This window comes from Phaethon lepturus, unplaced genomic scaffold (assembly GCF_000687285.1).
Source record: "Phaethon lepturus isolate BGI_N335 unplaced genomic scaffold, ASM68728v1 scaffold17518, whole genome shotgun sequence".
In the NCBI taxonomy this organism is placed as follows: Eukaryota; Metazoa; Chordata; class Aves; order Phaethontiformes; family Phaethontidae; genus Phaethon; species Phaethon lepturus.
The window spans coordinates 4,708-30,165 of record NW_010557096.1 but is presented as its reverse complement, the minus strand read 5'-3'; the positions used below and the strand labels follow the sequence as shown (position 1 = coordinate 30,165).

The 25,458-nt window shown below is 41.3% G+C and overlaps 1 protein-coding gene across 1 annotated transcript in view; it reads right to left on the bottom strand.

Moving 5' to 3' along the window:
• EYA1 (EYA transcriptional coactivator and phosphatase 1) overlaps nucleotides 1-24,823 on the bottom strand; it is a gene marked incomplete at both ends in the record, with an annotated part of 46,565 nt that extends 21,742 nt beyond the window's left edge. The window contains 7 exons of the mRNA XM_010292688.1: nucleotides 3,557-3,694; nucleotides 7,963-8,108; nucleotides 8,495-8,564; nucleotides 10,481-10,561; nucleotides 21,326-21,388; nucleotides 23,234-23,361; nucleotides 24,774-24,823. Of these exons, the coding sequence (XP_010290990.1) occupies nucleotides 3,557-3,694; nucleotides 7,963-8,108; nucleotides 8,495-8,564; nucleotides 10,481-10,561; nucleotides 21,326-21,388; nucleotides 23,234-23,361; nucleotides 24,774-24,823 (676 nt within the window). The remainder of the gene's footprint in view (nucleotides 1-3,556; nucleotides 3,695-7,962; nucleotides 8,109-8,494; nucleotides 8,565-10,480; nucleotides 10,562-21,325; nucleotides 21,389-23,233; nucleotides 23,362-24,773) is intronic.
• Nucleotides 24,824-25,458: the final 635 nt, after the last annotated feature.

Here is a 25,458-nt window from a genome sequence, read left to right as displayed (position 1 = left end):
ACAGCTGGAAATGGACCTCCTTCCTTGGTGTTTCCTCTAGCCATTTCTCCTCACTGCGCAATCCGTATAATGACGCCAATATAGGAACAACGGCCCATTCCCTCAGCCATTAGTCATGTAAGTGGTCTTTCAACATCTATGATGCAATTTACATGCTTAAGGAACATACTCATTAAAGTAAGGGCGGGGGGTAGCAGGGAGACAAGGCGGCAGAACCGCCTAGGTTCTCTGCCCACCCTCTCCCCTCCTTGCCCCCCATTGTAGGGACGATAAATTTGTAACAAACAAAAATCCAATTACCAGAATAACCTTAGCAAGGAGTCACAGGCGGCAATTTTTCTCATAATTTTCAAAGGCTGGCAGTCTCTCGTCCGCTATTGTTCGGCGACTAATCACGCTGTAATTTTAGCAGGGTCAGGAAAAGCACTGGGTTTAATTGGCTGCGCGCGCACCGCGAGGCAGCGCCTTTACGTCGCGGGGAGACGTTCGCCCCAGGGAGAGGAACCAGAATAACTCCAAAGCTTTCGAGCACGAGGTAACCCCAAGTCAGGGAGCACGAGCACGGCAACTGCAAGGCCGCGAGGAAATCCCCTTTACTGCAGGCAGGAAGAGCAGCAGGGCCCTGAGCACGCTGTCGTGTCACGCTTGTTGTGAGGTGGGTTGTGGGATCCATTATCTCCATTTAGCAGCTCAGCAGCCGCACACAGGAGATGAAGAACGGCTATCGCAGGCTATGACAAGGCTGAGGCTGCAGCCTGCCCATATACTGCTAGAGGGAAGAGGGAGAATAAACTCATTTTCCTCTCTGGAGGTTTCTGCACAAACAACTGAACAGCAGCAACACTACCCCCGTCTTCTGTCAAGAGAATCAATTTTGTCCTTAAATAACAGCTGAAACTATGAATAGGTTCTCCTTCCAAAATTAAATGAGGAAAGGGAAACAAATGTTCCTGTTTACTTTTAGCATCTGTTCAATCAAAAGGAAGAATTAAGTCAATTTAAAGTTGTTTCAAATGCAAAAGTTAGCCTAATGAAAACATTAAAAAGACATATATTCTCATGTATAGTATAGATATAAACTGTCAAAATTTAACTGCAAGAAAGACCTGTTCAGCAATGCGGTTCTTTTCTACTTAGCTTCTAACAACTCCACCAGTATTTTAATTTGAAATATTCTCCTTATTTCCATTCTTATGGTCTGTAAGGTTTCTGTAGGAGACCAGGCCTTCCCTCATCCACACGCTGTGGTGTTCAGGAGCACAACAGAGATGACACAAACACCACGGGGACCCCCAGACTCTCCCACTCCGACCTGTGGCTCTTCCACCCAAGCCAGACTCGGCGATCTGCTGCCTGCCATGGGCGCGCAGCTCTCAGCCCAAGCACGGCACAGCTGGAGCAGAACCCAGGCTCAGATCCCCCTCCTCCCTCAGCCCTGCAGACAGTACGGTCATGAAATCAATGCCTCTGACCCTCCTCTCGTTAGAGCTTCACAACTGGTCATCTTTAACACGTTTCTTTTGCAGATTATTTTTAGGTCCTTGCCTTTCAATGTGTACGGCTTTCCAAGATCTTACCGTTCCACCTCTTGACAACCAGCACCCTTACACGACCTTGACAATTCTGATCTTACACACATTTTGCATATCGCAGAAAACAAAGCGATACCCTTTATGACAGACCTATATGTAGTCCCTTGACTGAGTCCTAGCTTTGCTCTACTAATGTCAGAATTCACTACTTACTCTTAAAATTTTCCAAAAAGCACTCTCTCACATCATCCCATGCTGCACCCCCTTTCCTCCCTCCATCGAATGAGTTTCCCATAGACATCTGCAAAACTACTTCATTGTCCTCCCTAAAATCCCTTTTTATTGACATCCCTCTGCTCTGTATCTTAAAAAAAACCCCACCTTTAGAGCTGTTAGATAACCAATATGGGGTGACGACTGTTTATTATACCTAAACTGTGACAGCTTTATTGTTATATTAGGCCCTAATAAGCCTGTGTGTTTTATTTTACCCTCCAACTTCTACGGGGACTATATTTTCATTTGGCTGTATAAGTTAGCACAACAGGATCCCAATACACGACTGTGGCATGAAGGCACTACTGCAATAGAAATTATAGGCAAAGCAGACATGATTTTTCAATAACTCTATTTCCTAGCGACCATGAATTATCAGTTCCTTAAAAGCTGGAATGTCGATCCAGGAGTTCCTCGTAGCTGGTGCTGGCAAGCATTTTGAGCTCTCTCCTACAGAGAGGTGTTTTGTTTTTTCTTTTTTTTTTTCTGAGAGGGCTATATGTGTTTGGTGTTTTTAGCGTGGCTACCTGCAGAAAGCAAAACCAATAACCTGTTATGGTTATGTTTACTCCGCCGAGTAGAAGATCACCGCTACTCAGCAAGTAGATGAAAGTTTGCACACTACTCTCATGCTATTTTCCCCTTACTTGTCACAGCACACTACAAGCAAGAAACACTTCAGATGTCAGATGGTCGCTTCTGCCCTACGGAGCTACTCAACACACAGTTCAAAAGAGGATTTAAAAAAAATCCCCAAAAACACCTCTCGTGTCTGAGCGAAGGACTGGATCAATACACCCTTAAAGCCGTGGAACAAAAGCAAAACCTCATTCACTTGGTCTCCGAAAGCACTTCTGCCTCGAGACGTTTCATGGAGCGTTTACATGATGGCGCAAAGTTTAAGTGGAACGTGATAATAACAGAGAGAGGTGCTAAACTTATAAAAAATGTGGTCCAATTCTGTGAGTGATCACTTATTCCAACAATTCTAAAATCTGAAACACACCTGCTTTCAGCTGTCAAATTCAGGGGTAAAAAGTCCTGCAGCAGACATCCAAATTAGCTATATGTAGTAAACAAAGATATTTAAAAATATCCCTTAAAATGGTGAAAATCCAGAATCAGGCACACCCAGTGACTTCCCGATACAGAAAGGGAAAAAGGAACTGGGAGAACAAGGTGGAAAGATATTAAGTAAATTAAACAGACAAGTAAGGCTACAAAATATAATTGATAATAATAGCCCACACATACAAAGACTTACAGCTTTTAAATAGACTTCAAAGAAACAGACTTCAATCATTACTTAGCTACCTCCACAGCTGCAGTAGGTATTTTTATCTTGTTCTCCCTCCCTAAACACACTCAGGTGTCAAGTTATATTTGGCACTTCCTAAATACATAATCCTGACACGTTTTCCAGGACTCGTTCGTCACGTTCACTATTTGTTAAACCATTGCTATTCGGAGATACATTTTTACTGTAATAACACTACAGCACTTCACTATTTAAAAATTAATGAAGTCACTGAGCAAGGGATCTTCCAAACTGCTGAGAGCTGGCCCGTCACTGCTCTCAGCAAAGGCAATCATCATTTCAGCTCCAACTGCAATCACATCAGAGGTAAGCGCCCGAGCAAACATTCATTTTTATTCTAGGAATGTAAAGAAATATGGGGGGAAAAAAAAAAACCAAACCCATAAGCATTAGCTATTTCTAATTAATGGTAATATCTGTTTATACAGACCTTGCATCTGGTAGCTATAGGGAGCCTGTCCAGGTTGAGGTGTGCTAAAGCTGGCACCGTAGCTTAGAAATCCTGTCTGTCCAGGTGACTGTGACTGTGCCAATCCACCTTCTGTCTTGATGCCTGCCCACAATGTACCTAAATCAGTTAGTGACAGCAAATCTATTTGTTCATATTCAAACAGGGATGGAAAATAAAATCACTCAATTAACAGCATTTTTAACATATACCTACTATTGCATGCATGAAAGAACGAATACCGAGAGCATGCACAAATGAACGGGGTAAGGGCAGTCTAAAAGCACACATGAAACTGAAGTTCACCAGGGAGAGGTTAAATTCAAAACTGTGTTTCCAATAACTGCAAAAGAAATTTATACATGAACAGGAAGTTGCATTATTCCTTTTTTCCTTTCCTGCCAGAGGCTAACTTTTCCATATATTCATGACATTTCACAGAGGTAGATTAGCAATTTTATCTGATTTTAATGAAGCACAGCATAGCCAAGCTCTCCTGCCATCCACCCATTAATGACATAACTGAGATTGGCATTGTATAATATTCCTACACGAACGTTACATGGTTCCAAGTGCAATGGCTTTCTGAGGAATTAGAAGTGGTGTCCTGGTTTCAGCGGGGATAAAGAGAACTAGCAGCATTAAGTGTAATGATGACTTTCAAAGCTAATTAAATGCTATAGGAGGCAGTCTTTTAACAAATAAACACCTAGTAGACAGGAACTATTCCTGAAGCGATCTCCCAAACTGGGAGAAACACAGCAGAGAGTCACTAATCCCCACTGACAGGGAAATCCATTACACATCACATTGCCTTCTCATTTCCAAATTTAGTAATAAAAGAATCCAAAGTCCAATTAAATGAATGACTTGCCTCCCAACTTCAGTGGTTCTTCCCCCAATTTGTAAGGCAACAAGCAAATAAATAGCAGCAAGTGAAACACTGAGGAAACGCACACAATTCAGCCTCTGTCTCTTAGTTTTAATTATAAGGTTGTCCCAACATGAACTATCATTTAAAAATAATTACAGGCAAAGCAATGGAAAAGTAATACAATACTGTTAGGTTTCACTGTGGCATTCAGTGATACCTCATTGTTTAGAAACCACCGTTATTTGAACTGAATTAACTAAGTGTGAATTAGTAACATTCCTTTGAAAATGACTGTTAATTCAAGTCCATTTCCTGGTTGGATTTTCTTTTTTTAAAAAAACAATATTGAACACCATTTGAAGGTAGGAGAGGCCTGAGAAGTTACTGTGTTTGCAAAACTTCAATATCTCCCTATATACAAACGGAAGCATATATTCTTCTGCCATTTAAATCATTATTTTTCAACTGCTGTCATTAATTACCCTTAATTCCTTCTGCCAGATCTGCTAACTGCCAGACTAACCCTCTTTGCTTGTTTTTCCCTGATGCTCACTTACTTCTTCTGTTTCGTGTTACAATTAAACAACCCACTGATGAAGCTGACACCTCGTTTCCAAGGGGAAACTCCTGCTATGGATGTTTTGGTATCAACGATCTCGATTTGTTGTCTGTTTAAGGACTTCTGAAATGCTGAATAAATATTGCTTAGAGAAAGTTTAACTAAATCAGGCATTACATGTCTAGTCCAGCTTTAACAGCCTGATTCAACTCTCCATCTCAGACGAAGCGGGAGGAGACAATCAAAGGCAGCGGCAGGAGGATGCCACTTGGGTGAAGACAACTTGGCACTGACGTGCCCTTTTTGCAAACCTCCATGCTATGAAGAGCCTTTCATCTCCTGGAACTTACTCTTCCCATCTGCTCTCATCCAGAAGGCCTTCACTCATCGAACTTTGATGCTCCCTTCTCCTTCTCCCAAGTCTAATGTATGCAAGGAAGAGGGAAGGGACAGTGAGAAAACATAAGGGGACTGCCAGCATCTGGAAAGAAAAGAAAAGAAGCTGGCACGTGAGGCCTCTGCTAGATGCTGGTACCAGAGCAGGCAGGAGGAGCGAGCTTCAGGAAATTCTCCAGCCTCCTCGGGGGCTTTGCAGATGAACCAGAGCCAGGAGCCCCTGGGAGGCAGCTGCCAGTGGCATTCCCTTCCACCCCCCTTCCTGCCGGCGCGGCTGCAGCTCGCTGGAGGTGGGGGAGTGGAAAAAGGAAGAGGCTAGAGGTGCACTCAGGACAGCACCTTCCCAAACTCTACCCTAGGGAGAAAACTTGAGGGAGGTTGATACGCGAATTCATGAATACTTTTCCCCCCACTAAGTCCCAGAGTAAAGAAATGAAAAGAAAGCAGCCCCCCACTCCACCTCAGTTTCTCCTTTCACATATGTCATAACTCTCCTCGCTTTATACCTGCTGGAAGCTCTGTGCTGGGACGAGAGAAAGGCAAGGCAGATGCTACATTGGGGTCTAAGCTGCAGACCCAAGAGAAGAATTTTGGCTCTAAGCAAGGCTTCAGTTCTTGCCTGTTGCAAATGAGCATCCCAGTGTTCCCCATATAATTTATTTTGGGAGCACGGATTACATGCTGCGCCTTAAATATGCAAAAATATATATGGCATTAGGTCCCACAACCTTTTTCACGGTTATTTGTTTTTAAATATTACTGCTATAAATACATCATCCAGAAGCACCTTAGCCCCAGTCACGAGGCACTGTCTGAAAAGAACAAAACGTGTTAAAATCCCTCGGCTTCGGAGCCGGGGGGGTGAGTGGCCAAAAGCAGCTGTGCAATGTAGAACGTTAGGCAAAATTATCCAAAGTCCTAGGCACGGGGGATGGACTGGGCAAAAAAACCAAACCAAAACAAAAGAGCAGGCAGGCACGTTAACCCCCGGCGAGCAGTTGCCAAGTAAAGCAACTCTCAATTACAGCTCCGATGACAGCGAGACAGCTAAACTCAAGTAGTGAATTCAAGGCCTTGCTGAAGTCAGTGGGAGTTTTATAGTTGACTTCAGTGAGGTCAGGATTTCGTCCAGAGGAACCCAGCAAAAAACACAAAAAAGTCACTGTTTGGGCTGCCCAAGCCACCGCAGCCAGCCAAGTACGAACACGAGGTGCCCACAGGAGCAACGGGTCAAGAAGAACGCAGCGGGGAAAGGGGTTGTCTGTTATCACACCACCTGATCCAGCTGGAAATAGCAGACAAGGCTCTCATCGGCAACACGAGCTTGAGGAGGGAAGAATCCCCATCTCCGTAGTCTTGAAAATGTAGTTTAAATGTCCATAAAGTATTTTGTTTGTGTAAGTTTAAAATTTGTGGAATGGAAATGAAATTGAAACATCCAATAATCCATTGGACCCAAATGGATCCAATATAACCATATTTTTGGCGGTAAGTAATCAAGGCTGTAGCCACAGGAAGAACGCTTCCTTGGATCATAATTATTGATGATATATTAATGAAACATAATTTCTTAAAGAGAAATAATCATCTACTTCTTGTACCTGTTGCCCAGAGTAACCTGATGTAGGATACATTTGAGACCCAGTGGATTTCAACTTGCAGATTTCAGAATGAAAGGTTCACCAGTTTTGCACTTAAAAGTTTTAATGATTTTAAGGGGCACAGCTTGTAATGTGAGCTCTGTCCTTTTGGTATAAAACTTACATTATCTGAATGTATCTTTACAAAATATACTGCTAAAAGTATGTGGATTGTATATTTTCAATATATTCCCCGAGAGGAATGTAAGACCTATTTTCTAATAATGCATCCTCGCTGCTGAACTGCTATGTGGTCTGCCAGCAGACAGTCTGGCAGCAAAATGGTCTCACCCACAGCAGCTTGTTTTTAAATTAAATTTTTTTGGAAATATTTGCTACTTAGTACTATCTCCTTCATCAGGCAGACAGAAATTTAGTGGCAATTTACCTCAATTTTCACCTCCAGAGAATTTTAAAACATTGAAAGTGAGACTTTTGGGGGGGGGGGGTGTCTTTTTGAATCAGTTTTTCACCTGCTGAAGATCAGCACAGCTTCACTGATGCACTTGGGTTCCAATAATCTGGATCAGCTGAAATTCAGTCCTTTATGTACCCACTTACGCTGCTGCGTTGCTGGAGAGCAGAGCTCCTCGGCAAGTCATCGGGAGCTGTGCCTGTGTAATGGAAGTCCCTCGATCTCTTTTCCCATTTCAGTGCTGAGGTGGAGGGTTTTTTTATATCACCAATAAAAACCTAGTGAATCTCTCTCCTTGATCCCAAAACAGTCACCCTCTTGAGCAGCTTCTTAGCTCTTTAATACACAAACTAAGCATCGCTCCAAAGGGGAAATTACCAGCCTTCCACAAGAAATGCTTGAGAGCACGGCTGTCCCACTAAGCACTAACACGAGGGTCAATGGTGATCTTCTTCTAAAAAATATTTACCTCTGGAATAAAATCACACGCATGTGCTTTCTTACCATATGAAGGGATTCCATAGGGTTGGCCAGGCTGGGGGTAGGTGGCATAAGCTGTAGCTTGTTGCATCCCCGTCGTAAACTGTGTCTGCCCATACGCAGCCATCGTTTGCGAAGAGGGGGTAGGAAGGATATGTGGGTATGGCCTGCTATTGATTACAAATGACAGAGAATAGGACAGACGCTGCGTTAGACAGACATGCACGTACTTATTTTTAGCCTTATTATAACCCAGCTACTTCCCTTAACACATAATCATAGGCTGTGCTAACCAACAGAAACCGTAAGACAAAGGCAAAACAACAGTAAGAAATCAATAATAAAAGAATAAGTAAAATGAGAACTTTCCAAATATTTTTCAAATACATTCTTAGCATTTAAAAAAATAAATATTTTTTTTCCCTAGAAGCTGCTGCAGTCTAAATTATGATTTAACAGATGGACCCAATTATTATTTTAAATGAGGTTAAAATCTGCCTATTTCAGTTATTATTATTATTACTACTACTATTATTATTTTTAAAAGATATCATACTTGGAAGGGTAAATCTGTGGTGGGGAGAACTGGTGTGTTTGTCTTGGGCTGAAACCACTGCTTCCAATTGCTGCACCAAGGAGAAAAGAAAGCACACAGAAGTGTAAATACACACACCAAAGATAAATATTATTTTTCCTAATAGAATTTCAGAGTATTAACAAGATTTTAATTAAATTCAAATATCATTGATACCTTAGATAGAAAATAATATTTTATCAGGAACCATACAAGAATGCTTAACATTAAAATCTTGATTACAAATTTCAAATACCTAAATTGCCCCTTTGTACAACTCCTGAGCAATAGTTTATTCTTTGCTCGCACACAGACAACATTTTCAATGCAAACAACCTATTTCCTAATGGAAACATTTCCCTTCATATTTTCAAAGGATTATTGATATCTCAAGTGCAACATTTTATTAACTTTTAGAATTTTTAAGACCTACATTTTATGAAGGAGCTTTATGCGTGCCTTGATCGAAAACATATGGCCAGCTTCAGAGCACGTGCCCCTTTTTTAAAAAAATAATTCCATAATGCAGATGACGTATCCCCATATTACGCTTCCTTCTCTCTTCCCCCACCTTATCTGCTTTCCAAAATGCTTTCAGACCTTCAAAGCACCCGGAGTTGCACAGAGGTGTCACGACCAACGTGCAAATCTTCCCGGCGAAACGCCCCAGCCCAGGCGGCTGAAGGGCGCGCTCCTCGCCGGCAGCCCGGCCGCTGCTGACACGGGGCTTTACGCCGACACACCCCAACTTCTTTCGGTATTTTTGGGTGCTGCCGAGAGCGCGGCCGATGTGCCGGCGCGCTCCGCTCTGGGCGTTATTTTCGGGAGCCCTTCCCTCTCTGGTTACCCTTTGGGGGCCATTTCTTCTCTAGGTCCCCAGGTGGGTTGTGAAGCCTTTGCCAGAAAGGGGTCAGCGGCAGGTTATGAGGCTACTGTAAAATCAGACAGCCGGAGAAACAACAGGCCCTATTGCTAAGTACTTGGAAATAAACAAGGCACGGATAATTACCCTTCGCCAGCTACCCCTTTCCTGGCCAACTACAGGGAAAATCCATCATCCTTACACGCCGGGAGTGCTCGCGAAGCACGGAGGGAAGCAGGGAATCACTTTCCGTGCCGTCCGCACCTGATAGTTCCCTTTTCTGTGGCCTGGGAGGCTGCAAATACCTCAAATGTTACGGTCCGACCTCCACTCAGGTCACGACAGATGGACGTAGGTACTCTTAAACACACCACCCTTTCTGCTTTGAGAGATATAAAATACTCTAGAAACCAGTTTGTTTTTTTTTTTTGCCTTTCAGGTTTGATACTTTCACACTCAACAGCATGCGCAGAAAGCGGAGGCTGTGACAAGACCAGAAAGGGGTTGGCTACTTGGAGCCTGACCGGTAGCGAGATGTCAAATTTTGCTACTCTGGAAATATAATCCTTTTTTTAATTTGATTTGCACCATAAAAACAATGTGCTAGAAATACCACAGTTAATCCATAGGTATGCAAAACTGTGCAAACATCTTAGGATTTTCTCACAGTGTTCGTCTCCTGTGGGTTAGCAGCTAAGACGTGTTTGGCTTCCAGGAAGAAAAAAAAAGCCTGACAAAAGAACGAATACCTTGATAATAATAAATTACAATAAATGAGGAAGACCTACCCCTCAATGACAGCACTAATCACAGAGGCAGGTATGTTTACTCACAGAAAACAAGAGAGTAATTACTCTGGGCCAGAATACTCCCTAGTGAGACTCCCACGGAAGACACCCATGGACATCAATAAGCCTGATGCTGTAATGCTCCTTACTTGGGGAAAACTATTGACTTACACTGTCTGAGTAAGACAAACAGAAATAGGCAAAAGCTGCAAAGTGCACAAGAGTTTTTAACGGCTGTGCACAGGTTTAGACCACATGGGATAAGAAAACAATAAATAAAAAAAAATGCTGAGCTTAAAACCTTTGTTTATTCCTTACCTGATCCTGAGAAATTGTCTAAAGACCCGTCTGTGGTAGTAGTAGTAGCAATCTCACTGCTGCTCATTGGTTCTGTTTTAACTATAGAAATATAAATAAAATATATTCTATATGCACCTAATATTGTTGCACACGCATGCACACACACTCACTGCAGCCACAAATTCAATAAAACAAAAATCTGCCAAAATTGTTTTAAATCATGGCTATGGGTATTTTGCATTTTATGTATTTGTGTATACAAACAATGCAAAGTACCGGCAGCTATGATTTACACATACATATAAAATGATCAAGAGGGTTATTTCTGTCCCCCAAGGAATAAGAGCCACTGTAACAAACCAGAAGTCCCCATGCAACTCTCTGCACCTGTCCTGATTCCTCTTAATCCTGCAGACCCAACAATAAGGGTCCACATTTAGATCAGGTCACACAGACATTTACAGGCTTGAAAGACAGCAATTTGAATGAGGCAAAAAAGGAAATAATTTTTAAATGGGTTTCTCTCAGGGATGTTCAATTTTTTTTTTTCTATTCAAATACCTTTTCAGAGGAAAAGTGAGAATTTGTGATGAAGTAAAACACTTTCCTCGTGGTGGCTTTCTCCTCTCAAAATGAAACCTAGCTTTATACTCAGCAACCCTGAATAAACAAAGGGGACACAGTCCTCACCAGATACTTCAAAGAATGCTTTTATGGTTTATTCCCTATGCACCCGCGACCCAACGTGGCTGTCAGAGAGTAAAAAAGAATGAGGGTTAGAGGGATTCTCTCCTGGTTCATGCTCCTTCAGAATTAAATTTAATTAATTACTTCATTAAAAGTCTCAAGTAAATAAACAAATTTCCCTTCCTGTTACTCCAGCGCAACCTCAGTAACAAGTCTTCTGATCCATGGAGGAAGGATGGGGCTGACCTGGCATGGATGCAAAGAGGCACAACACCTAGTCCCAGGTCCGCACGGCAATCTCTCAAATCCATTTCTACATACCTAGCTTTTGGAGTGACACCGCACCAAAAGCAACCAAGGATGATGTTTCAGAAAACAACGGAGCTGATCTTACTACCAATGTCCCACCACTTTTGCTCTTGTTGACATACACAGTCATCGCTTCCCACGCACCAGAGCTGGCGCGTACCTGACCTTTCAGCGAGGCAGTTCAGTTCAGTAACACTGCAGAAAGTGAATTTGAGAAAACCAAGATAAACCGCACCCCATTTGGCACGCAAAGCCTTAGTGTCATCTTGACATAGGGGGATGTGTGTATGCATGTATGTTTGTCTATACATATGTGTTAAGGAATCGCAACCATCACCAGCAGAAACCCTTTTGGTGCCAGGTTTGGAAAGGATGAGGGAGAGGCACTTTCCCCTTTTGACAAAGGACCTTTCCTCTCCTTGCCAGTCCAAAGTCTTATTTCTGCTTGCCTATTTCCTTCACCCGACCTCATCCAAGGGATTTATATGCAATCTTTCAAGATTTTACTAATCGCCCACTGTTTTCTTTTGGTTCTCACGCAGGATGTTCTGTTTGCACACGCTAACTCGGGAGATCAATACTAGCTCCACAAAAAACCTCTGCTACATCTGCATTAGCAAGCAGCGCAACACAGTAAGAAAAGTTTCATGGAGGGAAATAGTTGGTGCAGAGGGGACGGTATCCACAGTTTAGGCACTTTGAGGGGGTTATTCACACAAGGTTTAGCCTTGTCCCAAGGAGTGAGCACCCATCGGCAGCTGGAGAACATTAGCTGCACTTCTGCAGAGCACCCTTTCTGAAAGAAGTGAAGTCCAAGAGACTCCACAAGGTGAATTAACATATGGTAAGAAAGGGTGGCCAAGAGGTTCACTTCAAGAGTGTGCTCATGAGCTGAACTACAACTCTAATACAAATGTATTTCTTAAAAACACAGCATGTAGCATACCCAGCATCCATTTCATAACTAAACACTGAAAGTCTAACACACAGATGCAACAAAATATTTGTTGCAAAGTGTCTATCCCACGTAATTTTCCAGAAACTACCAGATTTCTACAGCAAGTTCTATGCAGTTTGTTAATCAAGACAGCAAGAATTATAGCATCTACATTATCTTTGGGTTTTTCTTAGAAGTTTATCACAGCTACATATTACAGTCAGACTAATAATTTCCTCACAGATTACTCCAGCCTTCCCCCAAATTTGCAAGTCTTCTGAACCTAATTTCCATAATGCAATTATACTTTTGGAAATAACAATGAAAGATTCTTTTCTCTATAGCTGACAGCTGTGGGGGAGGAAGGAGAGGAAGATGAGACAGATCAACCTAACTTGGGGTAAAGGGTGGAAGATTTCAGTCTATGCTTTCTCCAAACTCTTCCCCTCTTCTCTACTGGAGAAACAATTCTTCTATATCCCTTATAAAATAAAATATCATTGTTTGGATCACTGCAAAATAGCAGTCCAAGGACTATGCTGAGCCACCTCACACAATATAGAGACCTACAGCATCATTTGTTCTAGATAAAGATTTTTGGGATAATTTCTTTCCAAGTGGATTTAAATGCTTCTCTTGCCGTTGGGTTAAAAGGTTACTTCACATGCCTTTGCACCTATCTGGATCTCAGATCCTTGTTCAAGACACCATTTTGGGAAAAACTCATCAAAATGGAATTTCTGACTCTATGACTCATGAGCAATACTTGGGAGCAACAGTGTTTATAACTGAATGCTGTTTACTAGACATACTACTTTTGAAGATATAGGGTAACATACATGAAATACAATGCAGTGCCTTCTTCATAGAAGTGAATTCTAGTTGCTGACTGAGGTGCTCACAAATTTTTCATAGCAACTGTTCCTTACGTCTCCTCTCTCAGCTGTTGTATTTCCTGAATATACAAAAAACAGGATAAGAAAGGCTGTTCTCATTATTCCTGGTCTGGATACCTGTTAGTAGGGTGATAATAAATAAGCCCTACCATGCCTTCTTTAGGAACAACCATGACCTTAATGGACCTTTGTGCTGCAGCTATTTGGGAATTTAATAAAGATGGATAGGATCTGAAAAGCCCTCCATTCCCCAAGCATTTTAATCAAAATGCCAGAAAATGACTGCATATTTCCTTCCATCTGAGCCTAAACGTATTTCAAGAGGCTGAAAGCTTGCCATACAAAGAAATAAACTGAGAGGAACAGCCATGGTTTTACCGGCTGGAAATATTTACCATGTGTATTCTCACTGCAAAGGAAGATCTCTCATTTGCCCAAGGCAAAAACTGACCCTCAGTGGAGCATATTTCACCCCAGAATCACGGGAAGAGAGAGCTGCGAAGGGATTTCCCAAGGTTACAAGTCTGCCAGTCTATCACAGTAGCGCATGAATGATCCACGTCTATCTCGTCAGAGAGGTATGGAGCTCTCCAAGGGAGCAAGTCTTCGGACAGGCACGGACCTGGCCCTGCCGCGTGCCCCTTAAGCATGCTCTGGATTTCAGCTCTCCACATTTTCCACGACAATTAACATTTCTGCAACGTGTCCTAAGCTTTCACAGGATGGCACTGGGTAGCGAGTGGGAATATTGCCACATCTACACAGAACACCTTGCAAGCTTGCCAGCAACTGCCAACAGCATGCTCAGTCGTGGCAGAGACCGCACAAAGCGAAACAGGAGAGTTCCTATTTCTGCTGCTCCTTTATCAAAACAGACCTTTACAGAGGTGCAGAGTTATCAGACTTGCATTAGAGACAGACTCTGATTTAGCAATATGCTACTAAGTTTTAGTGCTGGCAAAATCACTCATAACAGATTATCAATACGAAGTTCAAGAAGAAAGCTAACGTATTCCTAACTAATAATTCAGCAGCTCTTTAGAATTATTAATACAGGTTTGGTTTATATACCAAGGAGCTTAAGAAGCTGTGTCAACAGAGACACATTTTTCCTCCTTATTTTTCTTTTCTAGTCATTTATGAGATTCTAAAAACAAGATTAAAAAAAACCTGTGTAAGAAAATAACACAACAGAATAATAGAAAAAATAGGAGTAGCAGATAATAACACACATGCTAGCTCTGAGAAAAAAAGCACAAAAATTCTGAGATAGCAGAACTGCTGATCAATGTTATATCAACTGTCAAGATATTTCTTAAGACACTCAGAGATCGCAAGTGCAACGTGCCCTGTTTTGTCAACTATACTACAGAAGGTGGTTAAAAATGACTTACATGGCAGTTTCTGAACTCCACTGAGAGAGAGAACTTCGAACCAGAACCCACAAGTTCATGTGGTTCATTGGCCAAGTAACAACTTTCTGAGTTCATGGTTTGTCATACAGTCATTGGTGTATATAGCAATAAAGAATGTTATGAGAAATGAGGTACTGGCTGTCTTTAACACGGATTTAGAGACCTAACATTCGGCTATTCCTAACACAAAAGTCATACGAATACATCATAAAGATTGCACCTTCAAGCATGCGAAAAGTAAAGTTTTTAAATATCTTTTTAAAATTACTTTGACTGTCTAAAATACATACAAGGCTTGCTCTACTGAACTAGTTTTTGCTAACAGCTATGCCATATACATTAAACCTGAATAGAAATATTGTAAACATGGCTGACATGAAATTGGTTTTAATTTTGCAGTTTTGAGACTGAATTAATACTATAATGTTACGTTATTTGTATTACACAAGTAGGTGGGCAAGATTAAATCATTCCTGGCTGACAGCTCAGTGTTCATGGGGCACAAAAGGTCTCAACAAGGTAAGCAAGGCTGTCAGTTTGTTTACAGACATACATATAAGTACAATCTCTAGCCCTATTTTGGTTTGTCTCAAGGTGACATCTTCAAATAATGTTAGCAGCTAAACACCAGGTAGATATCTTGATGAGGTATTTTATGTATCCATTACTATTCATACACTGTTTTGCTTGATACCATCCTCTTTCTGTACCTACTAGAAGCCCAAAGCTCACCTGAAAGCTCAAAGATAAATTGTCACTAAAAATGGGACAAAAATTCTACCTTAAATCTCTAAGCTGATGATATTTTCCATTATTTTATTCAAACCCTCCTCTGTACTGAAGAATCTTGTAATTATAAACAGGTTACTAAAGGTTACAGGTTACTTATAAACAGGTTACTCAATTATACTAATTCCTACCGAGGACATTATTCTCTCCCTTTACCACAGATTGTCAAATCACCACCTCCTGACCATGAAGCCCGATACACTTGTTTGCTCCTGCTTCTCAAAGCAGAGGACTCTTCCTTGAATCTCATTGTCTGGAAATTACCAGACGGTAATTACTACAAGGTAATTTCCAGCTTAAATTTATGTTTAGTTTTCAAAGAAAGTCCCTGCTCAAAGCAGCACATTCTGGTTCAAGCCCAGGCTGTTTTCCTGCTCTCTCCTCCTCTGATGTGAGAAGGCTTCAAAACTTCTGCAGTATTTGGGCTGCAGCTAAAACTTAACTTTCACTGCATGCACGGTTCCCCCACGACCCTCATCTTCCTCTTACGTTATGCATTACAACTGAAAGAACTTTTACATCATTGTACCTGGTCAACTAGCAGTAAAAACCTTACATTTACGAAGAAATGGTGTCGCCGCTACGGTGCAAAATCAGAAATAAAATTCAACACCACCTGGGTGGAGACACGTTTTGATAGTATTTGTGGCTGCTCATCAAGATTTCACCTGGATATTCAGCTGACAAATACAGTCATGGGACAAAATAGTCTCATTCATTGTAGTTAGGAGATGAGACCATCTGAGTCAAACTCATGTTCTTACCCCTTCACACTCCTCAATTTATACCAAATGATTGTATCTCTCCTGTCCAAGCAGAAGCAGCATATATCCAGAGACAATCCTTTTAGAAGCGTTATGGCCTATTTCCTTTTTTTTTTTCTTTTTTTCCCTCCTTCTTAAATCCTAAGTAGGGAATTTGACCATGGCAACATCCCTGCACATGTGTAACAGTTTGCACAGCGTCCGTGTAAAATACCAGTACTCTTTAGCCAAAGCCAGACAGGATGACCACACAGCATCACAGCCCCCATGAATGGCAAAGACGGTTGTGTTCAGCTGCCTTCTGGGAACACAGAGGGCTTCAAGTGAACGGAGAGCTCCACGGAGAAGTCAAGCCCACTCTGCCACTTAGGTGTACAAGATGCAAGACTGAGACACGAAGACAGAAGCAGAATGACAAAGCGGGTGGAACTTTCATAAATGGGAAATAACATCCTCTACTTTTGCCATGGTCTGAACTCCAGGACTGCCAGACTTAAAGCCAAATTCACCTGGACAAAAAGGGGTAGCGCCAGCTTGCACTCCCTTCCACCCAACAGCAGCAGCAAACTCCCCGGCTTGTGGCATCAAACCAGGTACTTCCCTCCCTGACCAGGGGTCAGATGACATGGCTACCTACCACGTTTCGGATTTTTTATCCACCTGTGGTATGCAAAACCCCTCAGAAGTTTACAAGATGCAAATGGAAGTGATAAATCATCAAGTCACAAGTCTCTGAAGTTGCTAAGGCTCTTCAGATATCAGCCTATTGTCTATTAAGGTGTGATCTTAGACCAAGATGTTCTCCTCCTGGTTCCCTGGAGTTTCTGCTGGTGCACACTAATAGCAAGGGCTGGATTTCCTTCTCATCTGTATTACTGGCCAGGTGTATGATATTTCGATCTTACGCTGTGCAATCACGTCATTGCACACACACAGACTGGGCATAACAGGCCGGTCGCACTGGAGAGGCGCCGCACCTAGTGCGATGTGTCGCAGTGACAGTTTTCGGTGAAGCAGTGAGTATTTTACAGGTTCTTGACAACCCACAGCCTGTGCAAAGCCACTGTGCCAGCAGGGCTCTGGGACCCTCAGACACACTCTGAGGGTGCTCTCACACCACCACGCTCCATCCACAGTCTGGAACAGCATGTGTTGTGAACACGTTTATGAGAAGCTTGCAAAAGGAAATTATATTAAAATAATGGTGCTTCCAAGATGTTCTTTTTTTTTTTTTTTTTTTTTTTTTTTTTAAGTCATTTGTCATGTGGAATATTTTCTTTCCCTCAGTTGTCTGTGGGAACCAGTACCGCTATTAACTTTTCACTTAAATGAGGTCCTTTCTTTCAGGAAAATGTTATGGGGGAAAACAAAATGGTGAAGCTTTCACAAACAGGTGCACATACATACAGAAAAGACAATAAATATGTAAGTATTTATTAGCCAGTCTCCTCCTCAAGATCTTGCAACAGGAGTTATGGGACTGAGCCAACAGAGGAGTAGACAAGTTATTTCACTGGCCAAAAACCTATGAAAGGGGAATAATAGAGCATTATGCTACATGTGCTCAGAACAGACGGAAGGACTCTTGGGAAAGCAGGAGAATAAAAGCACAGATAAGACAAAGAGTCTGGAAGGAAGCCAATGTAATACAGCAAGAAGAAAAAGGTAAAGAGCAGGAAGAAAAGACAGTCCAAGTCAGCCCCTTGCCTTCACATAAATGGGCAGTGGTGTGATCTGATTTTTATTCTCCACAAGTGGCAGCAGGTTGGGGATTAGTACTAGCCCCTTACAGGCCCCCAGGTTGCTTTTGCCAGCCTGGGTCCTTGGACCACTGCAGTCTTTGCCTCTGGCCACACAACTGTCCTCTTGCACTCTTCTGGGGCTGGGTAAAGAAGTTAGCATCAATAGTTCTTGCTACTAACACCCTACTGTAATGCAAATGTTAGATTTACCTTTACTGCGCTATTATTTCAGGATGTCTAAATATGGAGGTATCCCTGCATCCATCACAAGTTCTTAATCACAAACACAAGTCTAGAAACTTCAGCATACATAATTGGCAGAAACTCCAGAAATGAGCAATTAAAAGGTACCAGAACCCAAGCATCTCCCAAAGGAGGATCATTTTGTCTGATTGCCATCACCTACCACAGCTTTGCATCCCAAAGTACACAAAATTATGACCAAGTATTAAAAATTACAAATAACTTATACGAAGTTAAAAATCATTCACTGCCAACATCCAGGCTTGATTGCAATACTGAAAGACTACTTTGAGTGCCACAAAGTATTGTTAGAATTACAACTAGTACTCAACATATAGTTTACTTACAGAAACCTACATCATGTGCCATAACAACGACCAGCTCATACCCTCTATGGATTTCAAAATCTTACTCCACCATTACTACTGAAGATGCTGAAAACAATTTTTCTCCATTCTCTAATACTGCAACTCAACAGAAAACATACTACGTGGCGCTGCCTTTTGAAACCCTGAAGATGGATTTTTATTCACTAGACTTAAAACAACCTTTCTAATGGCCACCCATCAGATAGTAATGTAGTGGGGAGCTTTGACTGCCTTTGTGTGGGATCTCATTCTCATGTTGCAGCAGGTACTTAAAGAGCGAGAACCTTTTTTTCTCCAAAAGAATTTTCATGTCCAACTCCCTTTGAAGCCTCCCTTCCTGTGTATCTTTGAAAATCTGATCTTCAATTTGTTATCCATTTTCCCTTCCTGTTTGATATGAAAATGCCTTCTCTTCTTCCTTCTGAACACTCAAAAATGAGGGCAGAGCAGCTCCGTACTCCTAACATGGATCAAGTGTAGTTGCTTGTAAAACCATGGCTCCTTCTCCCAGTCTTTATCTATTCTTTTCCATTCCACTTGCATAAAACATCATCATGGTGGGCCACAGGCTTTCACTCTATGTCATCCATCAGAACTGATTTACATTCTTTAGATAAAAGTAAAGATCACTGTAGGCAAAAACTGGATGGAGTCATCTGCTGTGGAAAACGGCTTTGCTATTCCTTTCAAATTTATTGATTACTCACAGCCTTTCCCCTCTAAAGTATATCTACCAAAGTGGGCACTGTTGTTGGAAAAGCCACTAGCTGTCTGAAAAAAACTTAACGAATGGCAATTTTATTAGCTTCTGTTGTTACTGTTTCTTTAGCTCCTTCAGTATCAACCCATCACAGCAATTCATTGACAAAGGAACAACTTAATTGCTGATAAGGCACAACTATGAACATTTTGTTCCCTATATTAATTATCTTTTTTTTTTAAAACAAATTTTCTTAGGCAAGTCATACAGGGCCAAACTTTCAATGGTGTCCAGTGTCTGCTGTTCCCTATGACAGAGTGGAAAAGCACTTAAAGAGAACATGGAAAATTCAAAACCTGCAGTATTTATATCACCAGCACCACCTTGGCATGCCAGGACTGATTTTTCTGAGAGACTTTAGCCAGACATTTTAGTGTTACTCCTCTGCATTTGATCCTGTGAAATTTCTGACTGGTCAAGGTCTATTATTTCCTTGTTACTTCCCCATCACTGGTTTGAAGACCATGCTGCCCAGCCCAGAGAAAAGGAAGAAAAATCCGAACATTAGCTAAGGAATTACTTCTTATTAGCTATGACTTTTTTTAAATCAAGATGTTAAGGAAATGCTTCTTTTCTGTCACCACACGTACATCCAGAGCTATAAAGACTGTCTCATGATCTGCTACAAAGGTAAAAGGATAGTGTTTGTTCTACAGAAATCACTATGCTCTAAAAGAATCCCGAAGAGCAATTGCTGTCTGAGGCAAGTAGTAAATCTGACTTGTTTAAAAATGTTTAGATAGAAGGAAATAAATAGCGGTCACTCAAAACTCCCTGGATTTCTTCATCTGTGGTCCTCAACCAGCACTACCTGGTCAGTTCTGCATTACAGTAATGTTGCTCTACCAAAGTGAAATTAAGCACACAAAGAGTTATTATACAAAAGCTGCATGCAAAGATTAAACTGAGATTCAATCACACAACTAAATCCCCATTCACTGCTTTGAAAGTTTACCACTAAGTGTGAAGCTAACATTAGCTAATAACAGTGAGCTATCTTCCAACCACATCCTCTTGTAGAACAACATCAATAAGAGACAAGTCTGAAAATATGCCTTAGAGGAATTAATGAACATTTGTTTGAAACAGGGCCATTTCACTTTGGGACAGGGTTTGTTTGGGGGTTTTTTTCTTCTTTTTTTTTTCCTCTCCCTCATCCAGTGAACATATCCTGCACTTCGGGGTATGGAAACCTGCCGAAATCACACCCATAGTCAAATCAAATTTAACATATCTTTACACGATATTTATAACATGCAAATACCTAGAGGCCCTGTTTCTCATTCACATGAAGGTCCCTCATGCCAGAAAAGGAGGGCTTTTTCATGTTAGTGAGAACGAGTGCGTAGTAGATTAGAAGCTGGTTTCACATATTATATTTAACATGTGAAGGTTCAGCAACCCTCATCTCCACTCCACGTGCAACAAGCAAGCAAGCCACACTGCAGCATTTTAAGAAAGGTGTTTGGCGAGCCCTTACAGCTGCATCCTTACAATCTGCCACTTGTGTCTCAGCAGGATTCTGCTTCAAGAATCTCAGAAAAAATAATTTTATTTCACCCTTCATTAAAAAAAAATAACAATCCCTTGCTTCATTCACTCCATTTTCTCTTAAGCCTGCTTAGCAGCTCAAGGAACCCAAACTAAATATTTTCTCCAGATAAAACAGATTAACGTTAAAAATTCCACCTTCAGATTCTTAGACATCTGCTTCGCTCACAAATGTTGTCTCTTGGCACACATCTAATTTGGAAATAAATTATTCAATTATGTTTCTTTTGCAACCTTTTCCTTATTTGTCAGTTAAGAGCAATCAGAGACAGGAATTTTCAATTTAACAAGTTTAGACCAGAATCGCCAAGCACAAGCTATTTCTCGGGACGCTTTCTGGACAACATCTGAAAACGCATGCTGAGTGCCCACGCCTGCTGCGCCCGCCGCAGCCACCCAAACCTGCGGGGGTCTGTGTGCTAGGGCTTAGCAACCAGTCTGCAGTGCTGAGGAGGGTCATGTCACCTGAGGGAAAATTGCAAACAAAAGAAAATCGTTTGGCTTCGTCTCAGAAGGTAAACACGTATTGCAAGTTATAGCTTTCTGGGTAGAATTCACCCAAAATTAGTAAGCCTGAACTTTAAAAATTCTAGTGTCAGATAAATATGTTACCATGATTTAATTTCTTCGATAAATTGTGACACCTACTGAGAAGTTGGGATATTATTTCCAAAATTATTTGCTACCTGAGGTCAGTGCATGAATAGATACAATATATAGCTGATTTCCTGAGGAGGTAATATTAAGCACCCCATTTTTCAGAGTGTATGCCTGCACAAAACAACTACTTCGAACAAGAAGTCGAGCCAGATGGCGAGTGTCTTTCACCATTTCAAGGAACACTCCCTGTTTTTGTGTTACTAAAGAACCTCCAAGTTACATAGAGGGTACAGAAACTGATGAATTTTACAGCAAAAGCCTCTGTGAACAAGAGGAATTTTAATGTGAAAGGGTCAAGCAATTTTATCCTATACCAAAACTGGTATACACCTGATCATATGATATAAAATTATAGCAACATACTTGGGTATTAAAGAGGAAGAAGGCTCATCTGTGGACATGAAATATTTTTCTTCTTAAACTACATTAACACATTAAACACTTTATTTATTCTTTAAAAAGCTACTTTTTTTTCTTTTTCAAATGGCTTAAAATTTGATTGTGGCAATACTCTTACAGCAATAGCAAAAAGTAAATTATACGCAACTCTGGCACAAATGCCTGTTAATCTGATAACCCATAAACCCGCCCCATTACAGAGGACTCCAATTAGAATGAATAACAGAGATGTTTGGGGAATTGAGGGGGGACGACATCTGTTTGATTGACATGTGCCTTTCCTGGAAGAATGCAATGCATGGCCATAATCCTAAACAGTCTGACAGGACTAATATGACCCAGTTATTTGGGAAAAAAGGCATATCTTTTCTGCAACAGTTGTTTAACGACACATTTACATTGAAAAGTAATATTTGAAGCTGCATGAGTCTTTTTTCTAGTAATACATTAAAACCTCTGTTCACATAGCTAGCCAAACGTCATGTACGATCTTTCCCACTATTGCTATAGAAATGCTACAGGAAAGAGTATTTTTTGCTGCTTGTTATATAAACCCTTCTGTGTTTCATTATATGTATTATTATATGTATATAGATATATTATATTACCGGCAAAGCTGTTAGGTTGTTCTGCTGTTAGTATTCTACCGAGAACAAACATAACTTATCCACTGCCTGACTGCTTCTTGGAAAATAGGTATCGGTTTACCCCATTGAACTACTACACCTGTTTGAATTCTGGCCACTCCATCAGAGCAGCAAGCTAGCCCGAGGAAATTTCAACACTCAGTTTTATGAGTCTACTTGACAAAACTTTCACAGCCTTAAGAGCTTGCAAAATAGTGAGAACATAAAGAAATACTGAAATAGTGAAAAAGACTGAAAGATTGCATTTTGTAGTACGACAATTGTAAACAGTTCCTTTTTTTCTCATCACTAAACTACCCTGTCAGGTTTTGTGGATTTTTTTTTTTTAAGCTGTGCATATACTGTCTGCTCAGGCCACTCAAACTCCATGAAAGGAACATAAACCTGGAATGAAAGCTATTGTTGAAACTTGATAATAGTAACTACTGATAAACATTGAGTATCAGCCCTATACACCACATTACATAAACAAAGAACACCTAAAATAGTAAAACATTTTTTCTATATGGCTTACTGACTGTAAGAACACTGATGCAGTGTTCTTACAGTGTTCTTTTCAAATAGAAAAAACAAACTATGAAACACTAAAAAAACGGTGGCTCACCTTCTGTGCCATTGGGTGTCATGGAATTATTATTTATATGAGAGTTATCAAGTTTTGGACCACTGGGGGATTCACTACTACCACTTAGTCGGCTATGTGGGCTGGCTAGATCCTGCATTTCCATAGACCTGAAAACAAGATGCAACTAGTTTTAGTGACATATTCAACATGGATTACAGAGGAATTACCTACATGAGGTGCAGCCCGCTATTAATCAACATCCCCAAAACGCTTAGTAAAAAATGAACAGCTTTTCCCAACTAGATCTTTTCTAGTGCTAAACTCATTTTGTAGCCCCCTGACATGGCTGACCAGCTACTGCAATTATTTTTGCAGCTTCTAACAAAATAAAATATAGATATGAAGTACAGTACTTTAAACATTCGTGTCACCTTGTATTTTTAAGGTACGTATAAAGACGAAATCACCAATATACGACGACATATATTCGCTTAACAACAAATTAACACTCTGCTTTTTCAAGATTTACCACTCAGTGGCAATATAATGGGCCTCCAAACCAAATAAAAGACTTGAAGCAATTGTGGAAACCTATCATCTACTGACAGGGAATGAGATATTCCTGATGTATGTGTTTACTCTGGCAAACTACTTAATTGTTCCTCTGTTTCCGTTGAAACAAATGCAGCATTAAAACATTATTATGTCTGCTCACTTGTTTGCTTTGTGGATTACATAAAGCGTGCCCAATTGAAAAGGGATATGACCAACATATAGTGAACCCATAGAGGCGTTAGTACGCCTTAGCACTCTGCTGTATCTCAGCAGCTGTCGCTTAGTCAAAATAAGAAAGGAGCAATTCCCATTCAAAGCGAAAATTGAACACTTATATGGCACACAAGCAGCTGAATAGTTCCAATCTGCGTTTTTAATAGCCTTACATAAAAAAGCAAATAGCCGTCACCACCATGACATTTCCCTTAGCTTATGTTGGGGAAGCTTGTGATTGAAGTGCCCCATCCTTCTGTTTCTTTATACATAAAACTTTTGATAATGTTTTTTGATGTACTCAGAGTAATTGCTCCCATTAGAAATTTCATAGGTTACTGTGCCTCCAAGGCATTTGAACCAGTAATTTTTCTGTTTAAAAGAAATGCTTAGGTTCTTTTAAAGACTATTCAAATCATATTAAAAATTCCACACACGGTAATGGTAGAAACATCCTTCAGTGTGTGATTTCAGCCATGAATTTTTCACATTTTAATTGAGATTTTATCACAAGTTCTGAACACAAATCCTTCATTTTATATTTCATACCTAAACCAATCTACATATAAAAAAGGATGATACTGCAATGAGTTTGAAAAGCCAGTATCTAATATAAAGTCAAACAATTTAGTGAAAAAGTGTACGTGCTAGTGGGTTATAGACTTGGTCGCACGCATGTAAAAGCGACGCTCCAGCACTTACTCATCTGCTTAATGCAGAAAACAAGAATAAAAATTTACTGATCACCTGACGTTAAAAAAAAATAATAAAAGGCTTGCAGAAAAATAGCAATTTTCAATCAAATCCTTACCTGCAGCTTGAGGCAACAGCAACATCTGAACTGGTTTGGGACTTCTGCACCTGTAAACCAGGGAAACAAACAGAAGCCTCTATTACTCCGCTTTACTACGAGGCCTTAATTTAAAGAAAGTATATCACCGCGGATGACAATTCTGTCCTTTAAACCCAAAAGGAGAGGAGGAGGGTGCAGTGCCTGTGAAAGGCATATTGTCTTTAAATTGAAGGCTCAACTGTTGTTTCCTCGGCAGGTCTCTCTCCCTCCTCCCCGCGCCGGGGGACGGCGGCCAAGTGACGGGATAGTGATTCATCAGGGGCCCGTGACAGCTGCAGAGGGGCTCACTCCTCCCACGGCACGGCACGGCACGGCTGCGCACCCCCACGAAGGAAACCCCGCCGTGCCGCCCCGCCAAGGGCATGCAGCCGCTCCGGCCCCGAGCCCCCCAGCATCCTCCACCCCTCTTCCCCCTTGTTATCGCCGGCCGGGTTCTCTCTCCCTCCTGTCCCCTCGACTCTTGACACCTTCTTGCCCTCATCACGTTGGCTTTCCTCTTCCTCCGCTCTTCGCCATCCTTCCCCCGCGCCTGGGCAGCGGGGAACCCGCAAGTCAGCTCACCCCAAAGGCGAGGGGCAAGGCAAGCCGGAGAGGCTGACGCTATTTTTTTTGAGGGGGGGACAAAAAGGGGCAGGTCTACCCA